This window comes from Cornus florida, unplaced genomic scaffold, assembly GCF_030987335.1.
Source record: "Cornus florida cultivar Cherokee Brave unplaced genomic scaffold, ASM3098733v1 CherokeeBrave_3.0.0_Hap2_Chr11, whole genome shotgun sequence".
Classification (NCBI taxonomy): domain Eukaryota; kingdom Viridiplantae; phylum Streptophyta; class Magnoliopsida; order Cornales; family Cornaceae; genus Cornus; species Cornus florida.
The window spans coordinates 96,957,897-96,985,762 of record NW_026775581.1 but is presented as its reverse complement, the minus strand read 5'-3'; the positions used below and the strand labels follow the sequence as shown (position 1 = coordinate 96,985,762).

The 27,866-nt window shown below is 35.9% G+C and overlaps 3 protein-coding genes across 3 annotated transcripts; all 3 read left to right on the top strand.

Annotated features, from left to right (window-relative positions):
- Window positions 1–233: 233 nt before the first annotated feature.
- Window positions 234–3,401, top strand: LOC132283272 (glycerol kinase-like). Its single transcript, XM_059785205.1, has 4 exons — window positions 234–516; window positions 602–823; window positions 1,357–2,323; window positions 2,983–3,401. The coding sequence occupies exons 1-4, from the start codon at window positions 383–385 to the stop codon at window positions 3,226–3,228; spliced, it is 1,569 nt and encodes a 522-aa protein (XP_059641188.1). The 5' UTR covers window positions 234–382; the 3' UTR covers window positions 3,229–3,401.
- Window positions 3,402–5,836: 2,435 nt separating this feature from the next.
- LOC132281621 (uncharacterized) lies at window positions 5,837–6,664 on the top strand. Its single transcript, XM_059783315.1, has 2 exons — window positions 5,837–6,220; window positions 6,287–6,664. Exons 1-2 carry the CDS (start codon window positions 5,837–5,839, stop codon window positions 6,662–6,664), a joined length of 762 nt encoding a protein of 253 aa, XP_059639298.1.
- Window positions 6,665–26,083: 19,419 nt separating this feature from the next.
- On the top strand, window positions 26,084–27,326 carry LOC132286033 (VQ motif-containing protein 11-like). Its single transcript, XM_059788287.1, has one exon. It carries the CDS (start codon window positions 26,227–26,229, stop codon window positions 26,818–26,820), a length of 594 nt encoding a protein of 197 aa, XP_059644270.1. The 5' UTR covers window positions 26,084–26,226; the 3' UTR covers window positions 26,821–27,326.
- Window positions 27,327–27,866: the final 540 nt, after the last annotated feature.

Here is a 27,866-nt window from a genome sequence, read left to right as displayed (position 1 = left end):
AAGGAAAATGTATAATTTTTATTCAGTAATTTAAATTTGGATAAATTTAAAAAAGAAAAATGTCTATCCACATATTTTTGGTAAGTTTATTTTGGATACTTACGATCACAAAATATTATTAACACCTTCATCATCTTAAAAAAACAATAGTAGTTAGAACTAGAAAAAGAAATATATAGTTTAAATATTTTACACTGATAAATATATTTAATTTTGCGTTGGATAAGTTTGAGGGGTCGGATAAATCAGGTATAAATTCCCTAAGAAAGTCCCTCATTGCACGTACTATGCCTTCCTAGTTTTCTTCGCATCAAAACTTTCATAATCTCACCCTCTCCGTGTACCCCATATTCATACAAGCGTAAAAAGAAAAAAAAGGAGGATGTCAGGAGAGGAAGTGTTTGTTGGGTCAATCGATCAAGGAACCACAAGCTCCAGATTCATCATCTACGACAAGAAAGCTCGCCCAATTGGATCTCACCAGGTTGAATTCACTCAGTTCTACCCACAAGCAGGGTAATTATATACCTACTTTTCTCTCTCTATATATACACGTGTGTATTTATGTGTATTGATAAAGCTTGGTGTTTTCTCTTTCTAGATGGGTAGAGCACGATCCGATGGAGATTTTGGAGAGCGTGAGGGTTTGTCTGACCAAGGCTGTTGACAAGGCAACCGCAGATGGTCACAACGTTGACAGTGGATTGAAGGCCATTGGTGTCACCAATCAGAGAGAGACCACTGTCATTTGGAGCAAATCTACAGGCCGTCCTCTCTACAACGCCATTGTTTGGATGGACGTTCGTACCAGTTCTGTTTGCAGGTATTATTCTATTTATTTATTTATTTATTTTTTATTCTATTTCTTGGATTGTCTAATCTTAAATTGGGTCTTCCTTATTTCGGGGATTTCTGTTGTCTAATTTTAGATTGGGCATGTCTAATTTTAGATTAACCAATTGTGGAACTTTTCAATAGATTAAGCTGGGAAAATCTTATTCTAAACTGCATTTTCATTATTTTTTTGTCCTTGGATGATCTAATTCTAATCTGTTCTCTTTATTTTGCAATTTTACTCCATACACGATTCGCTAATTCTGGACTTGTTAATGGTAAAAAAAAAAAATTATCCCAAACTTTTTAGTAATGGTAAACTAAGAATATTATAAAAATAATACATTGGATTTTAATTGGGACAATATATTTTGGAACAGGCAAAAATGGAAAGGTGGACATATTTTTGTGGGACGGATGGATTTTTAGAACTATATATTTTTTTGGGGGGGTCTAATTGTTAAATGCGAATTCTTCACAAGGCCTGCTTAACTTTTGATGCAATGTTTTATTTTATTTTAGGAAATTAGAGAAAGAATTATCGGGCGGACGAACCCATTTTGTTGAGACCTGTGGTTTGCCCATAAGCACTTATTTCAGCGCAATGAAGCTGCTATGGATGTTGGAAAATGTGGATCCTGTTAAAGAAGCTGTGAAAAAAGGGGATGCTCTGTTTGGAACCATAGACACCTGGTTGATTTGGAATTTAACTGGAGGCAAAGACGGCGGTTTACATGTCACTGATGTCTCAAATGCATCGCGAACAATGCTGATGAATCTCAAATCACTTGGTTGGGATACACCTACATTGGAAACACTAAAAATTCCTGCTGAAATTCTCCCCAAAATTGTTAGCAACTCTGAGATTATTGGGAAGATAGCAAAGGGATGGCCAATTCCTGGAATTCCAATTGCTGGATGTCTCGGTGATCAGCATGCCGCAATGTTAGGGCAAGCTTGCAAGAAAGGCGAGGCCAAAAGCACTTACGGAACTGGGGCTTTTATACTACTCAACACTGGTACAGAGATAATCAAATCTACTCATGGTCTATTAAGTACGTTAGCATTTAAGCTTGGTCCCAAAGCTTCGGCTAACTATGCTCTAGAGGGCTCAATTGCCATTGCTGGAGCTGCTGTACAGTGGCTGAGAGACAGTCTTGGGTTAATTGCTTCTGCAAGTGAGATTGAGAAGTTGGCATCACTGGTTGACTCGACTGGCGGGGTTTATTTTGTGCCAGCATTCAATGGACTGTTTGCTCCATGGTGGCGAGATGATGCCCGTGGAGTTTGTATTGGAATTACAAGGTTTACCAACAAATCTCACATTGCCCGGGCGGTGCTGGAGAGTATGGCTTTTCAGGTGAAAGATGTGTTGGATTCAATGCACAAGGATGCAGGGGAGAAAGGTGAGGTTAAAAATGAGAAAGGCGAGTTCTTGCTAAGGGTGGATGGTGGTGCTGCTATTAACGACCTTCTGATGCAAATTCAGGTCCATCATTCTCTAATTTGTTATATTTTCGTAATTATTATGTATATGACTAGTGTTCATTCATATAACTACCACAGTCAATTTGTTGTGTTCATCTTTAACATCCTTATGTTGATTATTTTTTTAATTCTCTAAAATTAGTAAACGTTACTACAATGCAATTGTGATCTTCTTGACAGTTTTGTTGGTCCTTTTAATTTTTATGCCAAACTTGTACGCTAATCATGTGAACCATGTGAACCAGTGCTGGTCCTGTCTATGCAAGGTGCCGGGATTGTAGACATATGTATTTTGCTTTTCTCTGCTTTGAAAATTTGAAAATTTATAGAATTTGTTATCTGTTTGTGCTTTTTTTATTTTAAAAAAAAAAAAAAAAAAATTGAAAAAGAGAAATCGTTTGAAATTTTCACTCTTTTCCAGGATTTACATGAACCCAATACAAAATTCAATCTATTTGTTAATCAGTTCTTGTTTGGTACGATTATACAGCATTATGCTGTTCCCATCAAAGTTTCTATCAAGACACAGGCTATATAGTTTATGCCTTCCTTTCTACCGTAATTAAAATTTAATTATACTAAATTAATAATTTGCCTTTCATTTCTAATGTTCTGATGTGGACCACACATGTATATAATCGGTCTTCTAACTATTTGCAGGCGGACTTGTTGGGTAATCCGGTGGTAAGACCAGCTGACATAGAGACAACAGCTCTTGGAGCAGCCTATGCTGCTGGATTGGCCGTTGGCATTTGGAATGAAGAGGAGGTTTTTGCTTCCGAGGAAAGGATGAAGAAAGCTGCTCTTTTCCATCCTAAACTAGATGCGGCGATCAGGAAGAAGAAGTGTGATTCTTGGTGCAAAGCTGTTGAAAGAACTTTTGACTTGGCTGATCTATCCCTTTAAACTGTTTTAGGCCATGTTCTGTGCTCATTCTTCTAGTTTATTCTCTTTTCTTTTTCTTTTTCCTTTTATTTTTCTTGTCATATGCTAATATGTATTGTGAATGAAGGACATGCTCTATTGATTATATTGGCATGGTTTATATCATAATAAATGGCAGTTTATAGTTCTTGCGACGATAGCTATCCTTCTTCTATTTAACTCCTCGCAACTGTTGTATAAAAAATGGTCTATTGATGGGGATGGCCATCAATTTTACATGACTGCTGTAGAGAAGCGTGGCATACTTTGAATTTGGTGCAAGGACATATATCATAGGCAGGGATTTCACAAAACTTATCCTCCTGCCTTCTGGTGTGGAGATGCCTGGTAGAAGATCATAGTTTTGAGTTTTAACTCTCTGGCTGCAGCTCTTCTTTGCAAATTGAGTCGTGCTTCTGCGAATAACCCTTAGCTACTTCGTCTGTCATTTCATCTCCTCTCTGTGCTAGATAAAGCCTTCAGCAATTCACATTAATTTGATCAATTTACTCAAACCTAAGGTTCCTGAAATATGATCAATTGTGGCTTTCTCACAATTGCCGAGAGATATACTTCCAACTTTTGCTCATCGGTAGTACGTGTTTAAAAACTTGAGTGTCTGATCTGCACAAGCTTGATGTCTGATCTTCTCAATTAAAATTTAAAACCCAAGAGGCTTCAAAATATTTTTGGTTGAGAGGCTAGGCCTGTACAAAAATGAATGGGTGTGTGTGGCTACTAATGGGCCGTGTGGGCAGGGGAACCCCTTTATTCCCGTTAATACAAGCCCAAATCTAAACAGAAAAATAAAGCCCATCATAATATATTACTCCAATACACTATATATATGTTCATATATATATTAAGGGATGTTTTGCTAATAAAAAATAGGTTCACGAGCATTTAATACTCTTGTAATATGCATATAACTCACATAACTCCCAATATATTCTGAAAATTCCCTAACATTTATTTTAGGAATGAACAAGGATCTCCCTTCAATCACCGTTAATGGAGCAATAAAAATACTAAAATGCCCTTTCTACAATTAAAATTAAAATAGTAAAAATAGTAAACAAAATTCAATTCAATTAAAAATAGTAAAAAATCTAGTCAAATAACGGCATTTTCGGTATTTAATACACTTACTTAGTCATGTGTGAGGCACACTGTTGACCGCCTAAAAGTCCTAATTTGGAACATTTTTAAATTTTAAAGGGAGTTATATACCCAAAATAAAAAAGATGAATGTAATTTGCTCAAAAAGTAAACCTTATGAGGAGTACACAGTCCTAAAAAAAATACTTTACAACTAGTAACTTTTAAATTTGGATAAATTCCATTTACCTCCTTAAGGTTTTTATTTTTTCGTTTTATTCATGAATTATATATTATCATTTTAGGCATTAATAGGACAAAATTGTCCTTTTGTGTCTAAACGTGGTACCTAATGACAAAAAATGGTATATACCTGTACAAAAAGTGGTATCTATGTGCCTAAAAATGATACATTTCGGTAAATGAACAATATTTTTTCATGTCCACTCCAACGTTTTGGTCAACTTTATTTTTTTAAAACTACGAGAGTTTTACTCCAAAATATGTGTCATTAACATTGATAGGGAAAAATAACCCTAACCTATCTTGACCTAATGACAGAGGCAATTAAGTATTGACTAGTCGCCAGACCTCTTCAACTTTCAAGCGATAATATCTCGTTATCAAGGATAACCATTTCTATTGGATGAGAATGGTGACAAATCGTATCAAGGATAAGATTTGTCATGGGGTAAGTTCAAATTTTATCAAAGATAAGATTTCTATGGGATAAACTCCATGGGCTAAGGACGATGAAATTCCCTTATCAAGAATAAGAGAAATGACTATAAATACGAAGACGACTCGGGAATAAGGTACACACAAAAAGATCTCCTACTAGGGAAATTACGATAAAAAATTATTTCTCTCCTACTAACTTGATCGTCGGAGGGTCAACGGCCGGCACCACACCTGTGTTTGACTTTACCGTTTTGGTTTTGCAGGAAACGGTGTCGTACCAGGTCACGGCGAATTTCAACCTCAACAGTTGGCGCCGTTTGTGGGAACGACAATTCCCTTATATTAATACTCAGTTGGGTAGATACGTTTGCAATCCGGTATAGTCACAGAAGGAACATCGTTACAGGGGTCTGGTCAAAGGGAAGAGTTGGGTGAAAACCTAGACATCCCAAATGACCAGGAGCAGCTTGCAGCGTTGGAACAACAGGTCCAAACTCTGAATCAGGGTATGGACCAGTTGATCCAGCAAAATGCATCAATCCTGCAACACCTTGTTCCACCGGTTCAACAGAACTTGCCACGACAAGATCTCTCGAACCAAAATAGAGGTAATAGGAATCCTGAAGGGCAGAATAATCATCCTCCTCGACATGAGACCGAAGTGGAATAAAGCCAGGTAGGGAACCGACATAGAGAAGTGATCCACCCATCTCTTCCACAGAGTTCTCGACCTCATGAAAACACAACTGTCGTTGAAAAGACAGAGGAGATTTCCCACGTTGACCCAGAGATACAAGATCTCAAGGCAAAGATGGAGGATGTGATGCAGGCCATAAAGAGAAAAGGTATTGCAGCCATAGATAGTTTGGTGCAGAAGACCAACTTGCCGTTCAGCTCTTTGGTTATGAAATGCCCCTTACTGAGCAAATTTAGAATGCCCTCAATTAAGAGTTTTGACGGAACTAAAGATCCCATCGACCACTTGGAGACTTTTCAAGCGCTAATGCATTTGCACGTGATGCCAGATGAGATCATGTGCAGGGCTTTCCCAACAACTCTCAAAGGATCAACACGAGTGTGGTTTAACAAGCTGAAGCCAGGGACCATTGAAACCTTTGAAGAATTGAGTAAGCGTTTCGTGGGACACTTCATTGCTGGCCAAAAGCATAGAAGGCCAGCTACCTACCTTCTTACTGTAAAGTAGCAGAAAGGAGAGTCACTGCGAGACTACATTGGTCGTTTAAATACGAAAATGTTGCAGGTAGAGGAAGCAGATGACAAGGTGGCTTTAGCCGCCTTTATGGGAGGACTCCAAACCTCGAGATTTCTCTTCTTTTTATCAGAAGAACCCCCTACCAGCATGGCCGAGTTACTGGTTCGAGCTAAAAAACATATGAATGCTGAAGATGCAATGATGGCAAGAAAGGGGAAAGAAGGGGATGATAAGAAGGCAGACAAGAAAAGGCCGGCTCTGATAACCAAAGATGAAAAGAAAACCAAGTATAAGAAACCTATGATCAACCAGAATGAAAGGGCGTCTCGCTACAAGAGCGCGAAGAGATATACAAATTACACTCCTTTAAATATGCCAATAGATCAAGTTTTTCTACAGATCCAAGATGAACCATATCTGAAGTAGCCACCAAAATTGAAGTCAGACCCAGCGAGGAGACCTCGTGATAAGTACTGTAGGTTCCATAAAGACCATGGGCACGCCACAGAGGATTGCTTTGACCTCAAGGATCAGATTGAGACTTTGATCTGAAGGGGGCACATGCGAAAATTTATTATGGGGAATGACAGAACCGACGTTAATCTACCAAGAGCAGGCCGAGATAACCGCCTCCCTGATCAACAACCAATGGGAGAAATCAGGGTCATAATCAGGGGATGTACAGGTGGTGGAAAATCAAGCTCAGCCCGTAAGGCCTATGCCAGGAGAATGCGAAACTTATCTAAAGTTTGCGAAGTTGGAATACAGAATCCACACCGAAAAATGCCACATCTAGGTGATCCTGTTATCACATTCTCAGATGAAGATATTAAGGACGTGCAACAACCCCATGATGACTCTCTCGTTGTCACCATGATGATTGCTAATTATACTACTCGACGGATCTTGCTGGATAATGGAAGTTCGGCTGATATCATTTTCCTTGATGCATTCAGCAAAATGAATATTGGTAAGGAGAAACTCAGACCTACTAGATCACCATTGGTGGGATTCATGGGAGATAAGGTCTACCCTCTGGGAGTGGTCATTCTTCTTATCACTGTAGGAACCAGCCCGAAATAAGTTCCTGTTATGGTAGACTTCCTGGTGGTGGATTACCCATCTGCGTACAATGTTATCCTAGGAAGAATTACCTTAAACTCGATGAGGGCAATCACTTCGACTTATCACCTCTTGATGCATTTCCCTACAGAGCAGGGCGTAGGCGAACTAAGAGGATATCAGACCACTGTCAGAGAATGCTATGTTGCATCTCTGAGAAAAAAGAAGCAGCAAGAGGCTTTGGTTGTCGAAGAAATTGAAGAACAGGAGCGAGATCGAGCTAAGTCAATTGAGGACCTAGTATGCTTAAATGAAAATGACGTAACAAAAAAGGTGAAGATATGGTCTCTACCCCCCTTAGACTTCATGAATACTCTTGTACAGTTCCTCAGATAGAATCAAGATGTGTTCACATGGTCACATGAAGACATGCCTGGTATTGATCTAGCTACGATCGAGTATCGATTAAACACGGATCCCACAGTCAAACCTATCAGGCAAAAACGAAGAACATTTGTCGCGGAGAGGAACATGGCTATATCAGAAGAGGTGAACAAGCTTCTAAAAGCTGATTTCATCTAAGAGGTCAATTATCCCAACTGGTTGGCCAATGTTGTTTTGGTAAAAAAGGCCAATGGAAAATGGAGATTGTGCGTAGACTTTACCGATTTAAATAAGGCGTGCCCCAAAGATAGCTTCCCTCTGCCAAGAATCGACATGTTAGTTGAAGGAATGGCTGGCCATGAGTTGCTCAGTTTCATGGATGCATATTCGGGATATAACCAAATTTTAATGCATCCACCAGATAGAGAAAAGACCTTTTTTGTCACGGACAGAGGTTTGTATTGCTACAAGGTGATGCCTGTTGGGCTTAAAAATGCTAGTACAACATACCAGCGGCTAGTCAACTTGATGTTCAAGAATTAAATCGGAAGAAATATGGAGGTATATGTGGATGACAAGCTGGTAAAAAGCTCGAAAGCTCAAGACCACCTAGCTGATCTACAGGAGACATTCCAAGTCCTCAAGAAACACCAAATGAAACTCAACCCAGAAAAATATGCCTTTGGTGTCTCCTTAGGGAAATTCCTTGGTTACATGGTAAGTATGAGAGGGATAGAGGCCAACCCCGAGAAAATCTTGGCAATTCTCAACATGCGGTCTCCAGCATCGACTAAGGAACTTCAAAGATTGACAGGAAGAATTGTTGCTCTGAACAGGTTGATTTCCAGGGCAACGGATAGATGCCTGCCTTTTTTCCGTGTGCTCAGGAAAGCTTTTTCATGGACACCTGAGTGTAAGCAAGCTTTTACAGAATTGAAGGAGTATCTCACTTCACCGTCGTTACTATCACGGGCAATGCAAGGAGAGCAGTTGTATTTGTACTTGGCGGTTTCTCCATAGATAGTAAGTTCAGCCTTAGTCCGTGAAGAGGATGGAATCCAAAAGCCAGTATATTATACTAGCCGTGCATTCAGAGGGGCAGAAGAGAGGTACCCAAGGATAGAAAAGTTGGCCCTTGCCCGAGTTGTCTCTGCAAGTAAACTCAGGCCTTACTTCCAAGCACATACCATAATAGTATTGACAGACCAGCCACTCAGGCAAGTCCTCCGCAAACCTGATACTTCGGGGCTACTCATGAAGTGGTCAGTAGAACTTGGAGAGTTTGATATCCAATACAAACCCAGAACGGCCTTAAAAGCTCAGGTACTGGCAGATGTTATAGTAGAATTCACACCAGAAGATAGGCATGAGCAGGGAGTAGATGAACAAGACGAAACTAAAAATACTTGGACATTGTATGTGGATGGATCGGTCAACGCCCGTGCAAGTGGGGCGGGGCTAGTACTTGTTTCCCCCGAGGGGGAATGCATAAAATACGCCATCAAGTTTGGGTTTAGAGCAACCAACAATGAGGCAGAATATGAAGCCCTCCTGGTAGGCCTCAGGATGGCTAAAACCCTAGAAGTTGAGCGACTAATAGCGTATACTGATTCTCAACTAATAACTGAACAAGTCCAGGGGGAATATGAAGTAAAGGATGAGAAGATGAAGACCTATCTGCATAAGATAGAAGATATCAAAGGCTTCTTTAAGAAGTTTTCCATTCATCAGATTCTCTGAGAAGATAATGGTCAAGTAGATGCCTTAGCCCGACTAGCAACCGCAGCAGAGGAGGATAAAGCTATACCTGTGGAACATTTGGATGAGCCTAGCATAATTTGGGATTGGCCACAGAAAATACACCAGGTGATCCAAGGTATGGAATGGGTAGAACCCATTATCAGGTATATAGAGAACAAAGAGCTACCCCAGGATCTCATGGAAACACGAAAGATCAGGATGCGTGCGGCAAAATATTGCCTCATTGAAGGAGTTCTCTACAAAAAGGGATTTTCTCTACCCTACTTGCGTTGTGTCCCCATAGATGAGGCGAATTACATTCTAAAGGATATACATGAAGGCCTTTGTGGAAACCATGCTGGGGGCAGGTCACTAGCGCATAAAGCTATCCAACAAGGATACTTTTGGCCTACTATGAGGAAAGATGCGCTTGAGTTTGTGAAGAAATGTGACAAGTGCCAAAGATTCGCCAATGTCCCGAAACGACCAGCAGAAGAGTTAACCCCTCTTATAGGGCTGTGGCCTTTTGCCCAATGGGGGACAGACCTCATCGGCCCCTTACCCCAAGGGAAGGGACAAACTAAATACGCAATTATGGCTATCGATTATTTCACCAAATGGGTGGAGGCTGAGCCGTTAGCTCATATTGGAGCGAATGAAGTAAAAAAGTTTTTCTGGAAGACAATAATCTGCAGGTTCGGAGCATCAAGGGTAATTGTGACCGATAATGGGAAGCAGTTTGAAAGTGAGCAGTTCCTTGATTTTTGTAATGAACTTGGTGTCAAAGTTTATTTCTTTTCTCCTGCCCATCCCCAAGCCAATGGGCAAGTTGAGGTCACGAATAGGACAATACTAAAAATGATCAAGACATGCCTAGAAAAGGCCAAGGGCTTGTGGCCTGAACAACTACTCGGAGTTTTATGGGCCTATCGCACTACCGTAAGAACCCCCACTGGGGAGACCCCTTTTGGGTTAGCTTTTGGAAGTGAAGCTGTGATCCCGGTAGAAACAAAGGTTGCTACCTTCAGAACCAAGTATTTTGAACCTCAACAGAACGAGATGGAACTACGGTTAAACTTGGACTTGATAGAAGAAAAAAGAGAGCAGACCCAAATCAAGGTTGCAGCTTACCAACGGATGGTATCCAAGTACTACAATGCCCGGGTCAAGCTAAAGAGGTTCGAGCCAGGGGACCTGGTGCTTCGCGAGGTTACCCTGGCTACTATGGTGAAGGGGGAAGGAAAGTTAGCTCCCAACTGGGAGGGCCCCTATCAAGTAACCCAATGCAACAGACTGGGGGCATATTGGTTAGAGACACTTGGTGGGAGCCAATTTCTCCACCCATGGAATGTAGAACATTTGAGGAAATATTACCAATAGGTACAGGCTATGTCTTATTATCTCACTTTTAAAAGTGATAGTATGTTTTTAGCTTCAATAAAGCAGACCAATGTTTAATGGATGCTGATTCTCGACTATTGAATATTGTTTTCGATAAGTCTTTAATAAAATTCGTATTTATTTCACGTGTTTCTACTGCTGATTACGTTATTAATGAATTTAATAAGTCACGAAAGGACTAGTAAAGTATTAAGTCCATTTCTTTATTAAAAGAAATATTCCCTTACTAAAGGGACGAGCTGGCTGAAGCTCGTAAAAAGACAATCCTTCAGAAGAAGGACAGGCTGAGTGAAGTCTGAAAAAGTAAAAGAAATTCTGCATACAGAAGTAACGAGTATGAAGCAATATCATGAAAGACAAAATGTCGAAAGAAAAATAACTATTCTCTGAGTTGAGAGATGTCAAAAGAAGAGCAACTATTCTCTGAGTTAAGAGATATTCTGAACAGTTCTAAGGGATCGGCATGCTAAAAAAAAAAACCACCTAATTAAAATATATATATATATGACTGTTACTATGGAGTTCAATCTTTCTCTTCACTCTCCGCCAGAATATCATACATAGAAAAATCTATATCTGGACGATCTTTGCTGACAAGAGCTTTGAACTAGTCAAAACCATCACAGCAAGCCTTGGCTATGAGCACCTTGAACTCGTTAGAATTTTTAAAGCTCTCCACGGCAGCTAACTTCTCAAGTTCCAGCTTATTGAAGTATTCTTTGGTAAGTCTCACTTTCTCATCTTGAAAGTTTAATTTCGCATTAGCCAAGTCATCTTCTTTATTTTTAAGCATAGAAGTAACATCTTCGTATTTAGCCTTGAGGGAAGCCATCTCTAGGGAAAGCTTTTCATATTCTTTTGCAATAACAACAGAGTGTGTAGTGCCCTATAAATCAATACATAAATAAATAAATAGTGGCAAATAGTTGAAAAAGAAAGAGATGCACATGATAAGGGTAAAATCTCACCTGGCTAATTAGATGAAGAAATTTCCTTGAAAGCTCAGATGCTGGCAGGTTCTGCAATCTGGCAGCGTCGTCTTTTACTACCATTTTATGTAACCTATCATATGCGACATTAGCGTTATCGAAAATCGACTCCCCTTGGGAAAATGCCTGGTTGGTTGATACCGAACTAAAACTCTCGAAACTCATAGGAACCCGCCAAATCCACTGAAACCTAGAGATATAGGAGTGGGACCTGGTAACACACCAGGGTTTGAAAATTTACTATGATTTTGCTCTCCTACCCTTCTTAATTTCTTGGAAGCAGGAGTAGAGGGAAGATTACTTGACCGGACTTGGGCTAGGAGCCTTTTACTTAGTTTCTGGCTTACATAAAGAGTAGTAAGGAAAATATTTAATAAAATATTAACTAAAATTAGTAAGTTTACGTATAAATACCTTTGTTTTTCTTACCTTTCTCTGAATGGGTGAGGGATTCAGTTGAGCTAGTAGCTCGTACATACAATTCTAGAGTTTCCTCCGTCATAAGATCACTAAAGGTCTTCACTGGGTGTGCAAGGGCGTTACCAACATATTCTTTTTCTTGGGATGAGAGAGCTGGTTTCGCCTTAAAGTCTGGAAAATGGAATTGTAAGTCGCAATTCTCTTTTATATATATATATATATATATATATATATATATATATATATATATATATAGTGAGTACTATTCACATGAATAGTATCCGTGGGAATAGTACTCGCGGGTACTATTCACAGGTTATATAAAAAAAAAAATAATAATAATAATAATAATAATTTTGTGAATACTATTCACATGAATAGTACCCGCGGGTACTGTTCACAGTAAAAAAAATTTTGTGAGTACTATTCACATGAATAGTACCTACGGGAATAGTACCCGCGGTACTGTTCACAGGTTTAAAAAATAAATAAATAAATAAAAATAATTAATTTTGTGAATATTATTCACATGAATAGTACCCGCAAGTATTCTTCACAGGTTAAAAAAAAAAAAAAATTGTGAGTACTATTCACATGCATAGTACCCACGGGTACTGTTCACAGTAAGTTAAAAAAAAAAAAAAAAAGAAGAAGAAGAGAAAAGAAAGAAAAAAAAAAAAAAAACATATATATACATTGTTATATATCATACCTGCAGGGCTTGAATTACTCCAAACACTGGGAAATTTCCCGTATGCACCGAAAATAAAAAAGAAACGACTCTTCCAGCCTTTATTATTTTCAGGAGCCGCAGCAAGGAAGAATATCTTCCTTGATCGACACTGAAAGTACCAAAATTTATCCTTTTTCTTCTTGGGATAATAAAAATTCAAGAATTAATTTACGGTTAGACGACCATTGCCACACCTTCCCCAAACAATCAAACAGCCTATAATAATTCTCCAGGAATTAGGGGCAATTTGAGAGGGAGCTATCTTTAGATAAGAAATAATTTCTTCTACAAATGGATGAATCGGAAAACGCAAGCCCGCAGCAAAAGTCGAGCCCAAACGAATTGAAGAACATCTATCTTCTGGCTTGGGTTTGTGAAGGTGAATAGATGGAGGAATGGAATATTTGAATCTACAATTCTGTAAATTCTCATCCTTAATTAAGGATTCTCCTTCACGTGGAGGTTGCTTGGAAAAAGCAGTCCTTGGTCTTGAGGAATAATCAACACCAGATTCGTCAGCATAATCAGGATCAAGTTCTTCAACACTTTCAAAGGTTGAGTCTTCAGATTGGGATTCAATATTCAAGTTATTTTCCTGCACGGACATGATGAGATATTGGATATCGCGAAAATAGTGAAACCACTGTGGAATTACACCGATAACCCGGTAGAGACAACTTGACCCAATTACGTGTCTACAACGATCCACAAGAAACTCACAGTTAAGATCCAGTTTAAAGGATTTCAGACAAAAAAAAAAAAAAAAAAAGGGAGCTAAATAAATAAATATATTTATTTATTTATAGGAAAATTCTTTTTCAAGTAACAGTGAAGTTCTTGTAAAGGAGTCCTACTACAATATGGAAGGAGCTTATAGTAAAAAGGAAAAAATAAAATATAAAAAGCATTTCCCTGGTCCAAAACGTACCCGGAAATAGGGGGCAACTGATAGGGAAAAATAACCCTAACCTATCTTGACCTAATAACAGAGGCAATTAAGTATTGACTAGCCGCCAGACCTCTTCAACTTTCAAGCGATAATATCTCGTTATCAAGGATAACCATTTCTATTGGATGAGAATGATAACAAATCGTATCAAGGATAAGATTTGTCATAGGATAAGTTCAAATTTTATCAAAGATAAGATTTCTACTGGATAAACTCCATGGGCTAAGGACGATGAAATTCCCTTATCAAGAATAAGGGAAGTGACTATAAATACGAAGACGACTCGGGAATAAGGTACACACAAAAAAATCTCCTACTAGGGAAATTACGATAAAAAATTATTTCTCTCCTACTAACTTGATCGTCGGAGGGTCAACGGCCGGCACCACACCGGTGTTTGACTTTACCGTTTTGGTTTTGCAGGAAACGGTATCGTACTAGGTCGCGGCGAATTTCAGCCTCAATAAACACCATTTATATGTAATAATCCATATATATATAAATATATATATAAGGGTCCGTTTGGTTGAAAGGACAATATTGTAACTTCACAAAATTTTCTCAAGAAATCAATTTTTTTTTTTATGTTTTCAGGAATGAAATTTTATGAGGAAATTAGGTGGTTACGGAAAGTTATTTTCTTCAAAATAAACAAACTCCTAAAAAATTAAAAAATATATATATAGGGGTTCATTTCGGTAAGATTATTTTATTTTATTTTATCAAAAGGCATGCCTTTAAAGCCTAGGTGCCAGGCCCTTAAGCAATTGTTAACCCATTCATTACTAATTTCTTTTAACCATTTTAGTCCATGACATGAAGGAAGCATAGACAAGCATTTCTAATGGGTCGTGAGGGGTGGCTGGTGAATGAAAACAAGGATTTTGATGGTGTTAGTCAAATGTGGCAGCAGCTAACAAAAGAGCTAATGATGAATACATATATCTTTGGGGCATGGTGCAAAGTCCATTCAATCAAGAGGTGTTGTAACAGTAATGAAGTGGCAGCAACTAACTTTCAAGGCATTACAAAACTTAAAAGAGAGATAAATTTAAAGAACATGGAGCAGATCCGAGTTTTTCCTCTTTCATTGCTGCACAATCTCTCAGTCTCAAAGAAGATTAATTGTGGTTCCTTCTTCTTCTTTTTTTTCATTTTTTTTCCATTTTTTCTTTGCAAGGAGGGGAGGGGTAAAGAGAAGGCTCAAACTTGGCTCCCAAGCACCAATGGGGGAGATGCCCAGCACTAGACTACCAAGGCTTTCTTGATCATGGTTCCTTTGTATGTGTAGTTTTTGGTAGGGATCCAACTTGGGCGGCGTAGCCCAATCCAACTTGGGCGGCGTAGCCCAGCCCAACCTGAAAATTTTAAAATTTGGACAAGATCTGCCTGAGCCCAGTGGTCTTCATTTGAAGCGAACAAGTCAAAAAACAACAGTAAACATGTGGCCTCTGGAAATCCAATTTTAGAACAATCATTCAAGGCGATGGACTAAAAAGTAAATGGCAAGTTGGAAATATATTTAGTCTTACTATAAGTATTATAAACAAGTTATTTAAGACAATCACTGCAAACATGAATGGCATATCCTTATTATAGTTTTTATTTATTTTTATTTTTTATGGATTAGTTTCAAGATCCATAACTTTAATATTGTGTTTTGGCTAATGGTGATATTTTCGGCAATTGGGTTACCCATTGGCCATTGCTCACAAAAATGAATCGGCGTGTCTGGTCACTAATGGGCCATGTGGGCAGGGGCACCCCTAAACTTAAGCCCATAAAATATTTTAATATGGACCCTTTAATCCTGTTAATAAATGCCCAAATCTAAATAGAAAAATAAAGCTCACCATATATTATGTTGTCGTGATCATTTTAAAGCTCACCCTCACTTTCTCTCTCTGTTCTTTGTTCTAAGAAATATTGATCATTTCTTGAGTCTGCTAAAAAAAATGGCATCTTCTTCTCCCCGGAGTGAGTGTGAGTGTTTTTTCCTTCCTTCTGTGTGTGTGTGAGTTTTTTTAGAACATGTACTTGTTTCATTTTTCTAAGAATATTGTTATTGCTTCCACGAATTCTCACTGCAGAATCAGTTGTTTAGATATGTGATGTTGAGGAATTTAATTTGTCATTAAACATTTTAAAAGAAATTGGTTTTAATTTGTTGTTTTATTTGACCGAGAGTAATGCTAAAGCCGGTGGGGTTTAGTTTTGGGGTTTTGGTATGCCTGGTTGCTTATGTTATTGGGGGTTCTGCTTATTTTCGACCAGCTTCTTTTCTTGTTTAATTTGTTGATATTGGAGGTGATTGATATAGATTTGTTTTGTTTACCAGGGAATCATTGTAGTAGTGATTTGCTAGCTCCCTATGGGCATTTTCGGTTTTAATTAAATTCCTTTTTGTGGCCTAGTAACATGGTTTTACTTCTTTTTTTTCTTTTTGTTTTTTTAAACACAGGTATACATACTTTTTGGGAAAAATAATTAACTTCGTTTGAATTGAGGGATTTAGAGGGATTTGGAAAGAAACGATAGGGAAGGACAGTGATGAGTGTGTTTGGATGACATGAATAGGAGAGAAAAGAAAGGATGAGAAAGCAATCCCTCCAAATCTCTTATTTGGAATCCCTCCAAAATTGATAAGATTTGGAGGGATTTGGAGAGAAATGGAGCAAATTACAAAAGCAACCTTGAGAGAAGGGGCAAGCTTGGTTGAGAGACAGGGTAAAATGGTAAATTATTCATTTCTTTTTTCTTCTTTTTTTCTATCCATCCAAACAAAAATATTACCCATTCCTTTCTTTTTTCTCCTATCCATCGAAACATGAATATTATTATATCTATCATTTCCTTTTTTTTTTTATTTTTTTTTCTTCTCGTAATCCTTTTATTTCTTTTCTATACTGTGTATCCAAACGAAGTCTAAAGGTCACCGAAATGAGTAGAATCGAAAAGAGAAACAGGTATGTTTTGATTATCAGGAAGATTATTAATACGTTTTTTTGTTTTGGGGTGATGACGGTGGGCTTTGCACAGCGGCTAGGATGTCTTAATGCGACTGTAGAAGTCATTTATCCATTGCAAATGGATGGGATGTGAGAAAGAACTTTTCGACGATGAACAGGGAGCAGGTCTAAATCGGCGATGAAGCGGGTCTGGATTGAACCGACGTTGATCAGGCTTTGCAAATCGGGTCTGCTAGTTAGTTTCACTGTAGACTCTGTAGTAGTTGGTCTTGCAACTGGGGTATGAGTATTGGGTTTAATTGCAGAGGTGATTGGGTTTGGAGCTTCTCAATTGGGTTTTGTTGTGGTAATGGATGTGGTGGCGTTGGTGTGAAGTGGCGGGGCAAAATTGACTTTTCACTCATTTTTTTTTCTACTAACGGTTGGTTGTTTAACGGCAGGGGTAACTTGCTACCTAAATCAAAAGATTAGGGGGTGTCGCTAAAATATTAAAACTTAAAAGGGGTGTAAGTGAGATATGGTCAAAGGTCAGGAAATGTAGGTAGGATTAGCCCTAAAATTTACATGACTGATATTATAAGAAAACCCTGGCGTAATGCTCTCATGATAGATGAAAACTGCCACTCTGAATTGGGTGTAAAGACTTATCATTTGTAGGAAATTCACAAAACTTATCTTTCTGTCTTCAGGTATGGCAATGTCTGGTAGAAGACCATAGATGCGACACGTTTTGAGTTCTAACTCTTTTGCTGCAGCACTTCTTTGCCATTTGAGTTTGCTTCCGTGAATCTGCTCACCTAAATAACCCTTAGCTACTTTTCCCGATATTCCAACTCCTCTGTGCTACATAAAGCCCTCGGCAATTCACACTCATTCCATCAATTTCTGGGTTGAGAATTTGAATCTCTAGGGAAAATGGTAGTCATGATTTTGAAATTGGAAGTTTTGTCTCTCTCAATGTGTTTTAAGAATTAAATCCCAAATGTTCCATTATCTTTTGAAGCTTCATGTCATATTGATTTTCGCTATTGCAAAATTTTGATCAGGTACCACCAATTTTGGTTTCTGTCCATTCATCACAAGATTTGTCCGAGCCCAGTGGTACTTCATTTGAAGCCAACAGGTCAAATAACAACAGTAAACATGTGGCCTCTGGAAATCCAATTTTAGAACAATCATTCGAGGATATGGCCTAGAAAGTAAATGACAAGCGCAAATCTAAACAAAAATAAAAAATAAAGCTCATCATAATATATTACTCCAATAAACTATATATTTGTCAGTATCTCACGTAAACTTTCTCTATATTTCATAATTTCACTTACTTTCTCTGGTTAGTGATGACCGTACAACTTAAGCACAATAATAGTATTATTTTAACGTTTTATTTATGAATTATATACTATCATTTCAGACATTAATATGGTAAAATTGACCTTCTATGTATGATTCCTTTATGAAGTATGAGTATGCTACCGCTGCCCTTTTGGTGTATTAGTGGTTCTTTGTGGCATAGGAGTAATTGCGAAAAATTGGATTAGTTTGTTAGGCAAGATGCCATTTGCACAAAAAGACTTGCACTCGCATAACCAAACCACACCTACTAATGCCTAAAAGGAAGCCAAAAAGTGATTCTGGAATTTGTCTTCAATTCGTCTATTAATAAATGACTTCTCTGTTTTCCTAAATTAATAAAATTTAAAAAAAAAAAAAAATTCCCTCTCCTTTTTATGTTTTTCGTTTTAAATATTGGGAGTGAATTATGTGAAGGCCAATGGAATGTACATAATGTAAAATATTGTTATCACTCTAATCATTTAGGGCAATGTACTGAAAACCTTTTCGACTTATAACTTTTTCCGGTAAACTCTTATCTATTTTTTTACTAAAGAACCCAACTTGACTTATAACTTTTTTTCCCATAAATCCCCCTTATCTAATTATTTACCATAGAACCCCTCTCAGTTATTTGAAGGGGGTAAAAGAGTTGATATTTGGATCAAAATGCTCTTTTTATTTTAATCTTATTTCTCCCGAACTTAAAAAATTCATATCTCTCAAACCGTACATTTAAAAATTGAAAAATATATATGTGCGGAAAGCTCATGAAATAAAGATTCCAGAAATATAAGATTTGTACAACAAACCTTCATAATCAGAGAGAAATATGTAATTTATAAATCTACTCCAACAATCTTATTTTATTTTTATAAAACAAAATACTCAAGATATTTACAAGAAAACTTTAAGAATTATTCATTTACATACAGAGCCAAATATATAAAAAAAAATTAGCCCCAACAGAGATCGATTTCATGGGATATCATATTTTGCGTCAAAATATTTTCATTCTTTTATAGACTCACCATTTAAAAATAAATGATTTCTGTTGGGGCTAAATTTTTTATATATTCAGCTCCATAAGAAAATAAATAATTTTGAAAATTTTCTTATAAATAACCCGAGAATTTTATATAAAATAAAATAAAATAAGATTGTTACAGTAAATTTTTAGATTGTCTATTTCTCTCTGATTATGGAGTTTTGTTAAACAAATCTTATATTTCTGGAATCCTTGTTTTATAAGCTTTCTGTGCATATATTATTTGCAATATTTGGATGTACGGTTTGTGAGATATGAATTTTTGAAGTTCAAAAAAATTAAGATTTAAATAAAAAGACATTTTTGTCCATATATCAACTATTTTATCCCTTAGATTGGGGGGGGAGAAGTTGAGGGGATCTTTGGTAAAAAAATATAAATGAGGAGAATTTACTAAAAAAAGTTACATTTGTGAGTATACTTTGCCCAATCATTTTAGTCAATGAAATCAATTCCTAGTGTTTAATAAACTACTACATGATTAAAAAAAATCACATAACTCAGCACATTAATTGACCTTCAATTGACATGGTCGGTCAAACGACATTCAAATGTAACAAATAATTTTGGATTATTGATATCGCTTTTTAGAAGGCAAATAATATAAAAAATATGTGTAAACAAGTATAATAATGACAGTGAAAGAAAATGCATTTTTGCTGCTTAAAAACAAATGGAATCGCTTGTGAGTTGTGAGTTGCCTAAACCACATATTAAAGCAACCCAAAATGTTATCAAATGAAAAAAAACATAAAAAACCTTTCTTTTGCATCACATGCCTAATGAATGAGGGGCAATAACAAATTGCCTCAAAAGGGCTCTTTCATTGCTATTGGTCCTGTCCAAAAAGAAAATAAAAATTAAAAATTAAAAACAAGTGATTGGTGTGGAAAAGAAAAATTAAAAGAAGGAAAATTTTACTTTCATTTTTTAAGCCCTATGAAAAAGCATAGAAGAGAATTTATTACCTTATCCAAAATTTGAAAAGTCAATCTTATTTGAGTAGTGCTATCCCCCTACTATTAAAAAAACCGACAAAATACGATTCTAAAGCGTATGTCATTGTATGGGCCAGTTGTTCACAAGTAGTATATAATCTTCTTTCTTTTTCTTTTTATTCATCTTCGCACCAAAGCAATCAATCATGCATCATCTCTCTTCCATTCACGACAAACTCTAATCGTGTCTGTATATTCATCAAGTCCGTTTAACATACGCAAAAGTTGCTACTTTGATTATTTTTTTCTATGCATAAAATTAAATTGAAATTAAATAATTCTCTAAACCACTCAAATAGCTAATTCTTTAAAGAAATAAAAAAAAAATAAAAAAATACATATGATCAATGATCTCAAATTCAATCCAGGCATGTATTACCCAAATTCAATCTAAGAATCGCCTTCGATTCGATGTTGTTCAAGTAGAAATAAAAAAAATACATATAATCAATGATCTCAAAATCAATCCAGATATGTATTACTAATTCAATCCAAAAATCGCCTTCGATTCGATGTTGTTCAAGTTGATTCATGATGAGAATTGGGGTAAGATAGTGGTGTTGAAGGAAACATTGAGTACTTGCCAGAGAGATCACTGGTAGGTGCGATGAAGTTGGAGACAACGAAAACAAGGTCAAATCTGGGACAGAAACTGATCTCCGATAAGGTGAAGAAGACGAAGATATGTGAAGAAGGAAGAGATGATGGTGAAATGATTTTCAGTTTAGTTTTATAGCCCTAATTGCTTCATAAGGTGAATTTTCAGCCCTATATTTTTTTTTCAATAAAAGAGAAATTGGGATATATCTCTGAGATTTTGAGACAATTTAGCCAGCAGACGATGGATCTCTATCACCAAGTCATCGCTGCCACTGATGAGTTCTAATGACAACAACAGAGGAAAGTGTGCAAATAAGAAAGAACATTTTGTGATTATTACGTGGCTTGCCACGTTAGTATTTTTTTACTTGTGTTGTTTTAAGTCGTCAAATATATGTTGTTAAAATTATCATTTTCCATCTTATTTTATTCACAAGTTCATTAAGAATCCACAACACCCACAGACTTCATTAGTGGAGTAATAGAAAGCTTACACTTGTCCCCAAAGCAAAAGTCCAGCCACTAGAGAACACAAAACTTGGCTCATAAAATTAATTAATTATTCTATTTGTTTAATAATCAATATTTAATTAGTTAAGTGTGTGGTTTGGAAGAATATTAAAAGTTTGATAGGTTAGTTAGAAATCCCACTTGACATTGCTTGGCAACCTGGTCTACTTTGCCATGATATTGTCTACCACATAAGACTTGTATGATTGAGTGTTCCCTTGGCATCATCTTTCATTCTTCTACTTGGGAAATCAAGTTGATGACATCTTATAGTTATGAGTTACTTTTTGACTACAGAAAAGGGATTTGGCCACTTTTCTATTTTTTAAATTGAAAAGTGCTCAAAAGTGGGCCATCCATTCGTTAATGGGACGGCTAGGAACTGGACACGTGGCCGATACCCAGTTGACTCTTGAAAAACTTTGTTGAGGTGGGATATATATAACTCATGGAAATTTTAGGGACAACAAGATGGACTTATTCTAATCTTCATCAACACAACATTCTCATTTTCTTTTTATTAGACTTTGGACATGCATATATTCATTGCATCAATCCTATATTCTATTCCTATACCTGAAACAAACATTACTCTCATTCTCTCAATAATGAAAAGGATAGTAGTGTTGTTTCTAATTGAAAAATGTTTTGTAAGAAAGGCAGTCACAAATAACAAATTTGATGGACACAATATGTCGGACTTGACAAAATTTTGTGTCTTAGAACTTAATTCCAGTCAAAACAAAAGTAAAAAATAAAAGTGGTTGCCAAATAGACTCTTAGTTAGCATAGCCTACTAGTGTCCTTTCAAATTTAACAATTTTTGTTTGGCTTTTCAAATATAAGTAATGTCAGTTTATTCTGATTATTCTAACATATTTATCTAGTCGAAGGAGTTTCTACACATTTATCGCAGTGAATAAGCTCAAACATGGCCTCCCATTAACAGCATCAAAGGAATAGGAACCACCCTTAAACCTGACAAATATTTTGGTTTCTAAATTGTTGTCATGTGTGGTACAAAAGATAATTTATGAGTGAGAAAATAGCAGTTGTTGTTGAGGTGGAAAACTTAAGCCATTGTTCTTAAAATGATTTAATTTGGATTGGTATATTAGTCATTCGTTCATGAACTAGTCTCTCTCTCTTTTTTTTTTCTTTTTTTCTGAAGTTTAATTATTTGCACATTAAAATTGCCCCTAGAAGAAATCGAAATACTCCTTTTTCGAAAAGAAAAGGAAAATAACCTTCTTAGTTAACCTTGCTCTCATTAAACAGGTATTTAGAAATGTTTTTGCAAGCAGCCCTGCTCTTAAAGTTTTGGCTAGGAATGGAAATTAATGATTAAAACTTAGGGTGCCAATTTCCGAAATTAAGGTATACACAAGACAAAATTGTGACAGTTCATATGTGTGACAGTTCATATGCATCGCCTAGTGATTTCCACAGTGGGGTCAGGTGTGAAGTTTGGACCACTTTCACAGTTTTAAGTTTTCAGAATATATATATATATATATATATATATATATATATATATATATATGTTGGATTGTCAAACCAATGCCTGTAAATTAGTACCATAGAAATAATTTTCAAATGGGTACAAGTAAAATTTGAAGGTCACTCTTTAATTGATGCATTAGTAAAAAAATAAGCTTGGTCGAGGACACTTGATCATCTGCTGTATTAACTATACATTGTTTTAGCAATAAACAACATAACTTTAATGATAAAAAGAGTCATTTTTAAAGATTCAAAAACTATTATTGTCACAACAATTCTTACTTGTAAAAATGAATATATATGTTGTTTAATTAATTATTTAGTGACTTTAGGTCATAAAACTCTCAAATTCAAAGTCAAAATTTGAAGACTAACATAGAGAAGAGAAGAGAAAAGAAAAGAAAAGAAAAGAAAAGAAATCAATAAATAATCTTTTTATGTGATGGTGTAAACTTGTAATTTGTGATATGTTTAAGCATTACAAGGTATTAAGAAATGATTTATTGAGGCGTAAGAGTATACGGTTCAAAATTATCACCTTTTTAATGTTAATGTGTACAAAGTATGTATGTAATTAATGGTAGCAACAAGCCAACAACTAACTATTTAAATAAATGTTTCTTTCAATATTGCTTTTTTAAACAAGTAATGCTATCAATTTAAAAATAAAAAATTAAGCGTGAAGAAAAATATTGTAACAAAAATACTTACAAGAGGATTATTTTTATAGAGGCCATCTAGCAATAATTTTCGGTATCAAATTCAATTGTTTGACTGAATTATATGTTACCATTAAATTCATTAAAGTGAATTATTAAAAGTCATTAAAGTGGTCCACTTTAACACATATGAAAGTTACAAATGATTCGGTCACACAATTAGACTTCACTATTTCCTTTCAAAATGATGTTTCTAATAAAAATTTGAAAAAATGAATAGTAAAAAATAATGTAGTATTTTTAATTCTCTTTCAATACTTTATTTAAGATCCTTACTAGTAAAAAATAATATATCTATTTTTTTCCTTTGGAAAAAAGGGAGAAGACTGCGGGAAAATGCAAAGAAGAATTCCACGAAGGAAGTGAGAAAATGTGAAGCCTACCTAACCATCCCAAGAAAGCAACAAGGAAAGAAAGTGTAAAGCAAAGAAACTGCAGAGAAACAAACAAAGGAAAGCCAGAAAATGGAGAACTGAAAGTAGGCCTTTTTCTAATTGTCAAAGTTTATTTCACCACGCAATGTTAGAGAGAGAGAGAAGAAAATATATATATATATATATATATATATATATATATATATATATATAAATAAAAAATAAAAAAGATAAGATAAGAGAGAGATACAAAGAAATTTACCATGATACAGCCCCACAACACACCAAAGAAGAAAAAGGGAAGAAAACAAAGAATCACAATTTCACACACACAAACACACACAGCTCTGACCTGTCTGCCTTCCTCGTTTACCGTTCTAATGCCCCGCTGACTCTGTCATGACTCATCATTCAATGCCAGCTCATTACCCAAGCTCTTAGCATAATTACCCTTTTTTTTCTTTCTTTTTTTTCTTTTTTTTCTTTTTTAAATTTCAAACTTTTCAACTTTTTCCATTGTCCAATCCATTTTTGGTTTGCTCTGAGTTGTTGTAAATGTAATATGGAGAATCTTAACTACAAATAAATCCATTTAGTTTTAAATTTTTCAGGCTCATCTTGTGTTTAGAGTAATTAAATTTCAGTCTTTGCCACTATTATTATTTTTTATTTGATTAGATAATTTTCATAATGTTTCACCATGTTATTAATAAATTTGTCTGAATTTTTTTCAAAACCACCCTATATAATATTATTGTATTTAAATTTAAAAAATTATGAATCATCTTATCAAACAGAAGAAATTGAATAAAAATTAATTTCGCAAGAACATTGATAATTCGTATTTGTTAGCATATTTAAAATCTGAGTGAAATATGACGAGTAGGAATGTGAATAATATATTTATAAGGGAAAATTATATTTTGGTGACCAAAATTAAACATAATTGTTATATAGTGATCTTAAAGTCAAGAAAAGGCGAATAGTGATCAATCTTGAAACTTAATTGATATTAAGTGACCATTTAAGGATAATTTGGTCAAAAATAATTAAAAGTTTAATAAACATTTTAAAAATAAATTGTAGATGACAAAATTGCCATCCAATATAAATAATAAGTCATTAAATTCATCCTCCTCCTACTCTCTCTCTCTCTAATCCAACGTTTTCTTTTTTCCTTTTTAGTTTATAATTTACCAATTTAAAAAATTAAGATTTCTTTACCAACATTACCTTTTTTTCACCCTTTATATATTTTTCAAGGCTCTCAATCATCTAATATTTTCCTTTTTAGTTTACAATTTAACAATTTAAAAAATTAAAATTTCTTTATCAACATTATCTTTTTTCCATCCTTTATTTATTTTTCAAGGCTCTCCAACATAAACGCTCATAACATTTATAGTGGCAAATCATACTTTTGAAACACCCTTTAACAATTACTAAAATTATGAAATTAATCAACAATAGTTATTTTTTCTTGAACTATAACTAAGTAGTATTAAAAATTCCTAAAAATTACAATCTTATATCTTAAGGAAGATCTCTCAAACAAATCAATTCGTAAAATATAATAACTATATCTTGAAAATAATGAATAAGAAGAAAATTTACAATTTTCTCGTCATGTCTCTTAGAATCTTGAAGAAAATGATATATAATATCCATCATTAGTTCTCTCCCATCTTGATCTTCTTTTCAGAGACTCACCCTAATAATCTGTTGTCTTTTTATTAGTCAATTTAAGTAAGTGTTTATTTAGGTTAATGTAGAGGGTAAATTTATCTACTTATAAAATAATATATTATAAGAAGGCTATTTAGGTAATAAATCATCAAATGGTCACTATTCATCTTTTTTTGACTTTAAAGTCATTATATAACAATTATATTTAATTTTGGTCACCAAAATATAATTTTCTCTATTTATAATTTATGTAAAATGAAACATAATTAATATGTTGGTATTTATCAGGTCAACCACTTGATTAAGAAAGCTCAAATGACTAATTGAGTAGTAAAATCGGAGTGGTATTAGCAACACACAGTTTTTGTTGCTATTATGTACAGTTTACTAATCTTCTTTCTTCTGACTCTTCCTCCGTATATCTGACATTTACAACACTCGATGCCCCATAAAGAAGTGTGAGCGGGAATCTAACACTTTCTCTCTCTAAAAGCCGAAATAAAACCCCCACATTTTATGCCTCTCTTCCCGCTTTCGTTTTCAGTCTCTGTTCACTCCAATCTCTTTCATGGCTTCTTCTTCTAACCCTAACACCCACAACAAAATGCTCTCACCGTCAACCTCCAGACCTTACGACCCGACCTCGACACCCAACACCACCTTCGTCCAAGCCGATCCGTCAACCTTCCGGGACGTGGTCCAGAGACTCACCGGAGCCACCCATGACCCGTCAGCCCACAAACTCCCCGTCACATCCCCAGCACGCTTCGCCGGGAAAACCACCTCCGGCGAGATGGGTCCCCGGAGACCGGCGTTCAAGCTTCACGAACGGAGGCAGAGCGCGAGAAAACTCGAGATCCAGCTCAACAACGGTGCCGGGTCATTCGGTTTGGGTAGTGACTCGTGTCCTAGTACTAGGCAAAGGAGCTTTCTAGGGTTTGGTGGTGAGATGTTAATGGTGTCACCTGTGTCACCTCTGGATCTGTTTATGCGCGGGAGTCCAAGAACGCCTAGGTCACCCTCGGAGGAAGAAGACAGAGCCATTGCAGAGAAGGGTTTTTACTTGCACCCGAGTCCACTCAGCACGCCCAGAGGATCCGAACCCGAATTACTCCCTCTGTTTCCTCTTCACTCACCAAGAGATGATTCATCCTCTTCCTAAATCTTGCTCACCTACCAATAACATAATATATATATATATATACACTGCTATGGGTATTTTTTTGTTTTTAATTTTATGTGTTGTGTTTTCATGGGTATCAAACATGTTGATGTGTTTGTGAAGAAGTATGAAATCGGAGGAATGTTGTAGAATGTTTTACACGCGCTCTAACTGCGCGTGGCTTAGTACAGTTCACATTATTCTGTTATATACCCAAAATGCCCTGGAAGTTCTTACATGCGAAAAACAAAAGGAATGCAGTGCTACATATTTGTGGTGTTTTATTTCATAGATGAACCTAGTTAAGTAGAGTTCGAGGCTGGTTAGTTGCTCTGACAGATTTTTACATTGTTTCGGTGGATTACAATTTGATATGTAAATAAAATGTGTTAGTTTTATTTATTTGTTTGTTTATGTTTATTTTTTTACAAGACAAGTTGTGATCGACGGTATTACGTAATTTTTGTTAAACAACAGAAATGCAGTGTGCATATTAGTGCTGTTTAGTGGAGTGAGTTTAGTGTGAATTGTAAGGAATATGGAGAACTATGTTCCGATTCTAGTGTACTTGGAATTGTTTGGGTCTGGTGTTTGTGAACCTTCTAAGTTTGAAATATTGATTCCGATTCTAGTGTAATAGAAATAGTTGAGTATTTGCAGTGAGATTTGATAGCCCAAGTATTTATTTCTAATGTGGGTTAAGACTGTTTTAGTGTTGAAATTGCACTCTGTTTTACTATTTATTATGTACGTAATTTTTGTGCTTACAAGACTGGTAGAAGTGCGTAATAAATAAAACAAATTGAATTGTCAAGGCGTGACAGACCGTGCGATTTATTCACAATAAATGAAGTGAATTGCGTGGCTACTAGGTCACCGGCTGGGATTTGTCCTTGTGAATTTAATTGGGTTGTGGCAGGAGACTATTCAGTAATGTCATTATTGTTCACCGCAAGTTTGCAACAAAAACTATTTTTTTCCAACGGTCTACCAAATGTTCACACACACACACACACTCCCACACACTCTCTCTCTCTCTCAATTTA

Coding starts and splice junctions, on each gene's coding strand:
- LOC132283272 (XM_059785205.1), top strand. CDS start 383: ATGTCAGGAGAGGAAGTGTTTGTTGGGTCAATCGATCAAGGAACCACA. Junction 517..601: donor CAGTTCTACCCACAAGCAGG/GTAATTATATAC, acceptor TTCTCTTTCTAG/ATGGGTAGAGCACGATCCGA. Junction 2,324..2,982: donor ACCTTCTGATGCAAATTCAG/GTCCATCATTCT, acceptor AACTATTTGCAG/GCGGACTTGTTGGGTAATCC.
- LOC132281621 (XM_059783315.1), top strand. CDS start 5,837: ATGGAGGATGTGATGCAGGCCATAAAGAGAAAAGGTATTGCAGCCATA. Junction 6,221..6,286: donor CAGCTACCTACCTTCTTACT/GTAAAGTAGCAG, acceptor AAAATGTTGCAG/GTAGAGGAAGCAGATGACAA.
- LOC132286033 (XM_059788287.1), top strand. CDS start 26,227: ATGGCTTCTTCTTCTAACCCTAACACCCACAACAAAATGCTCTCACCG.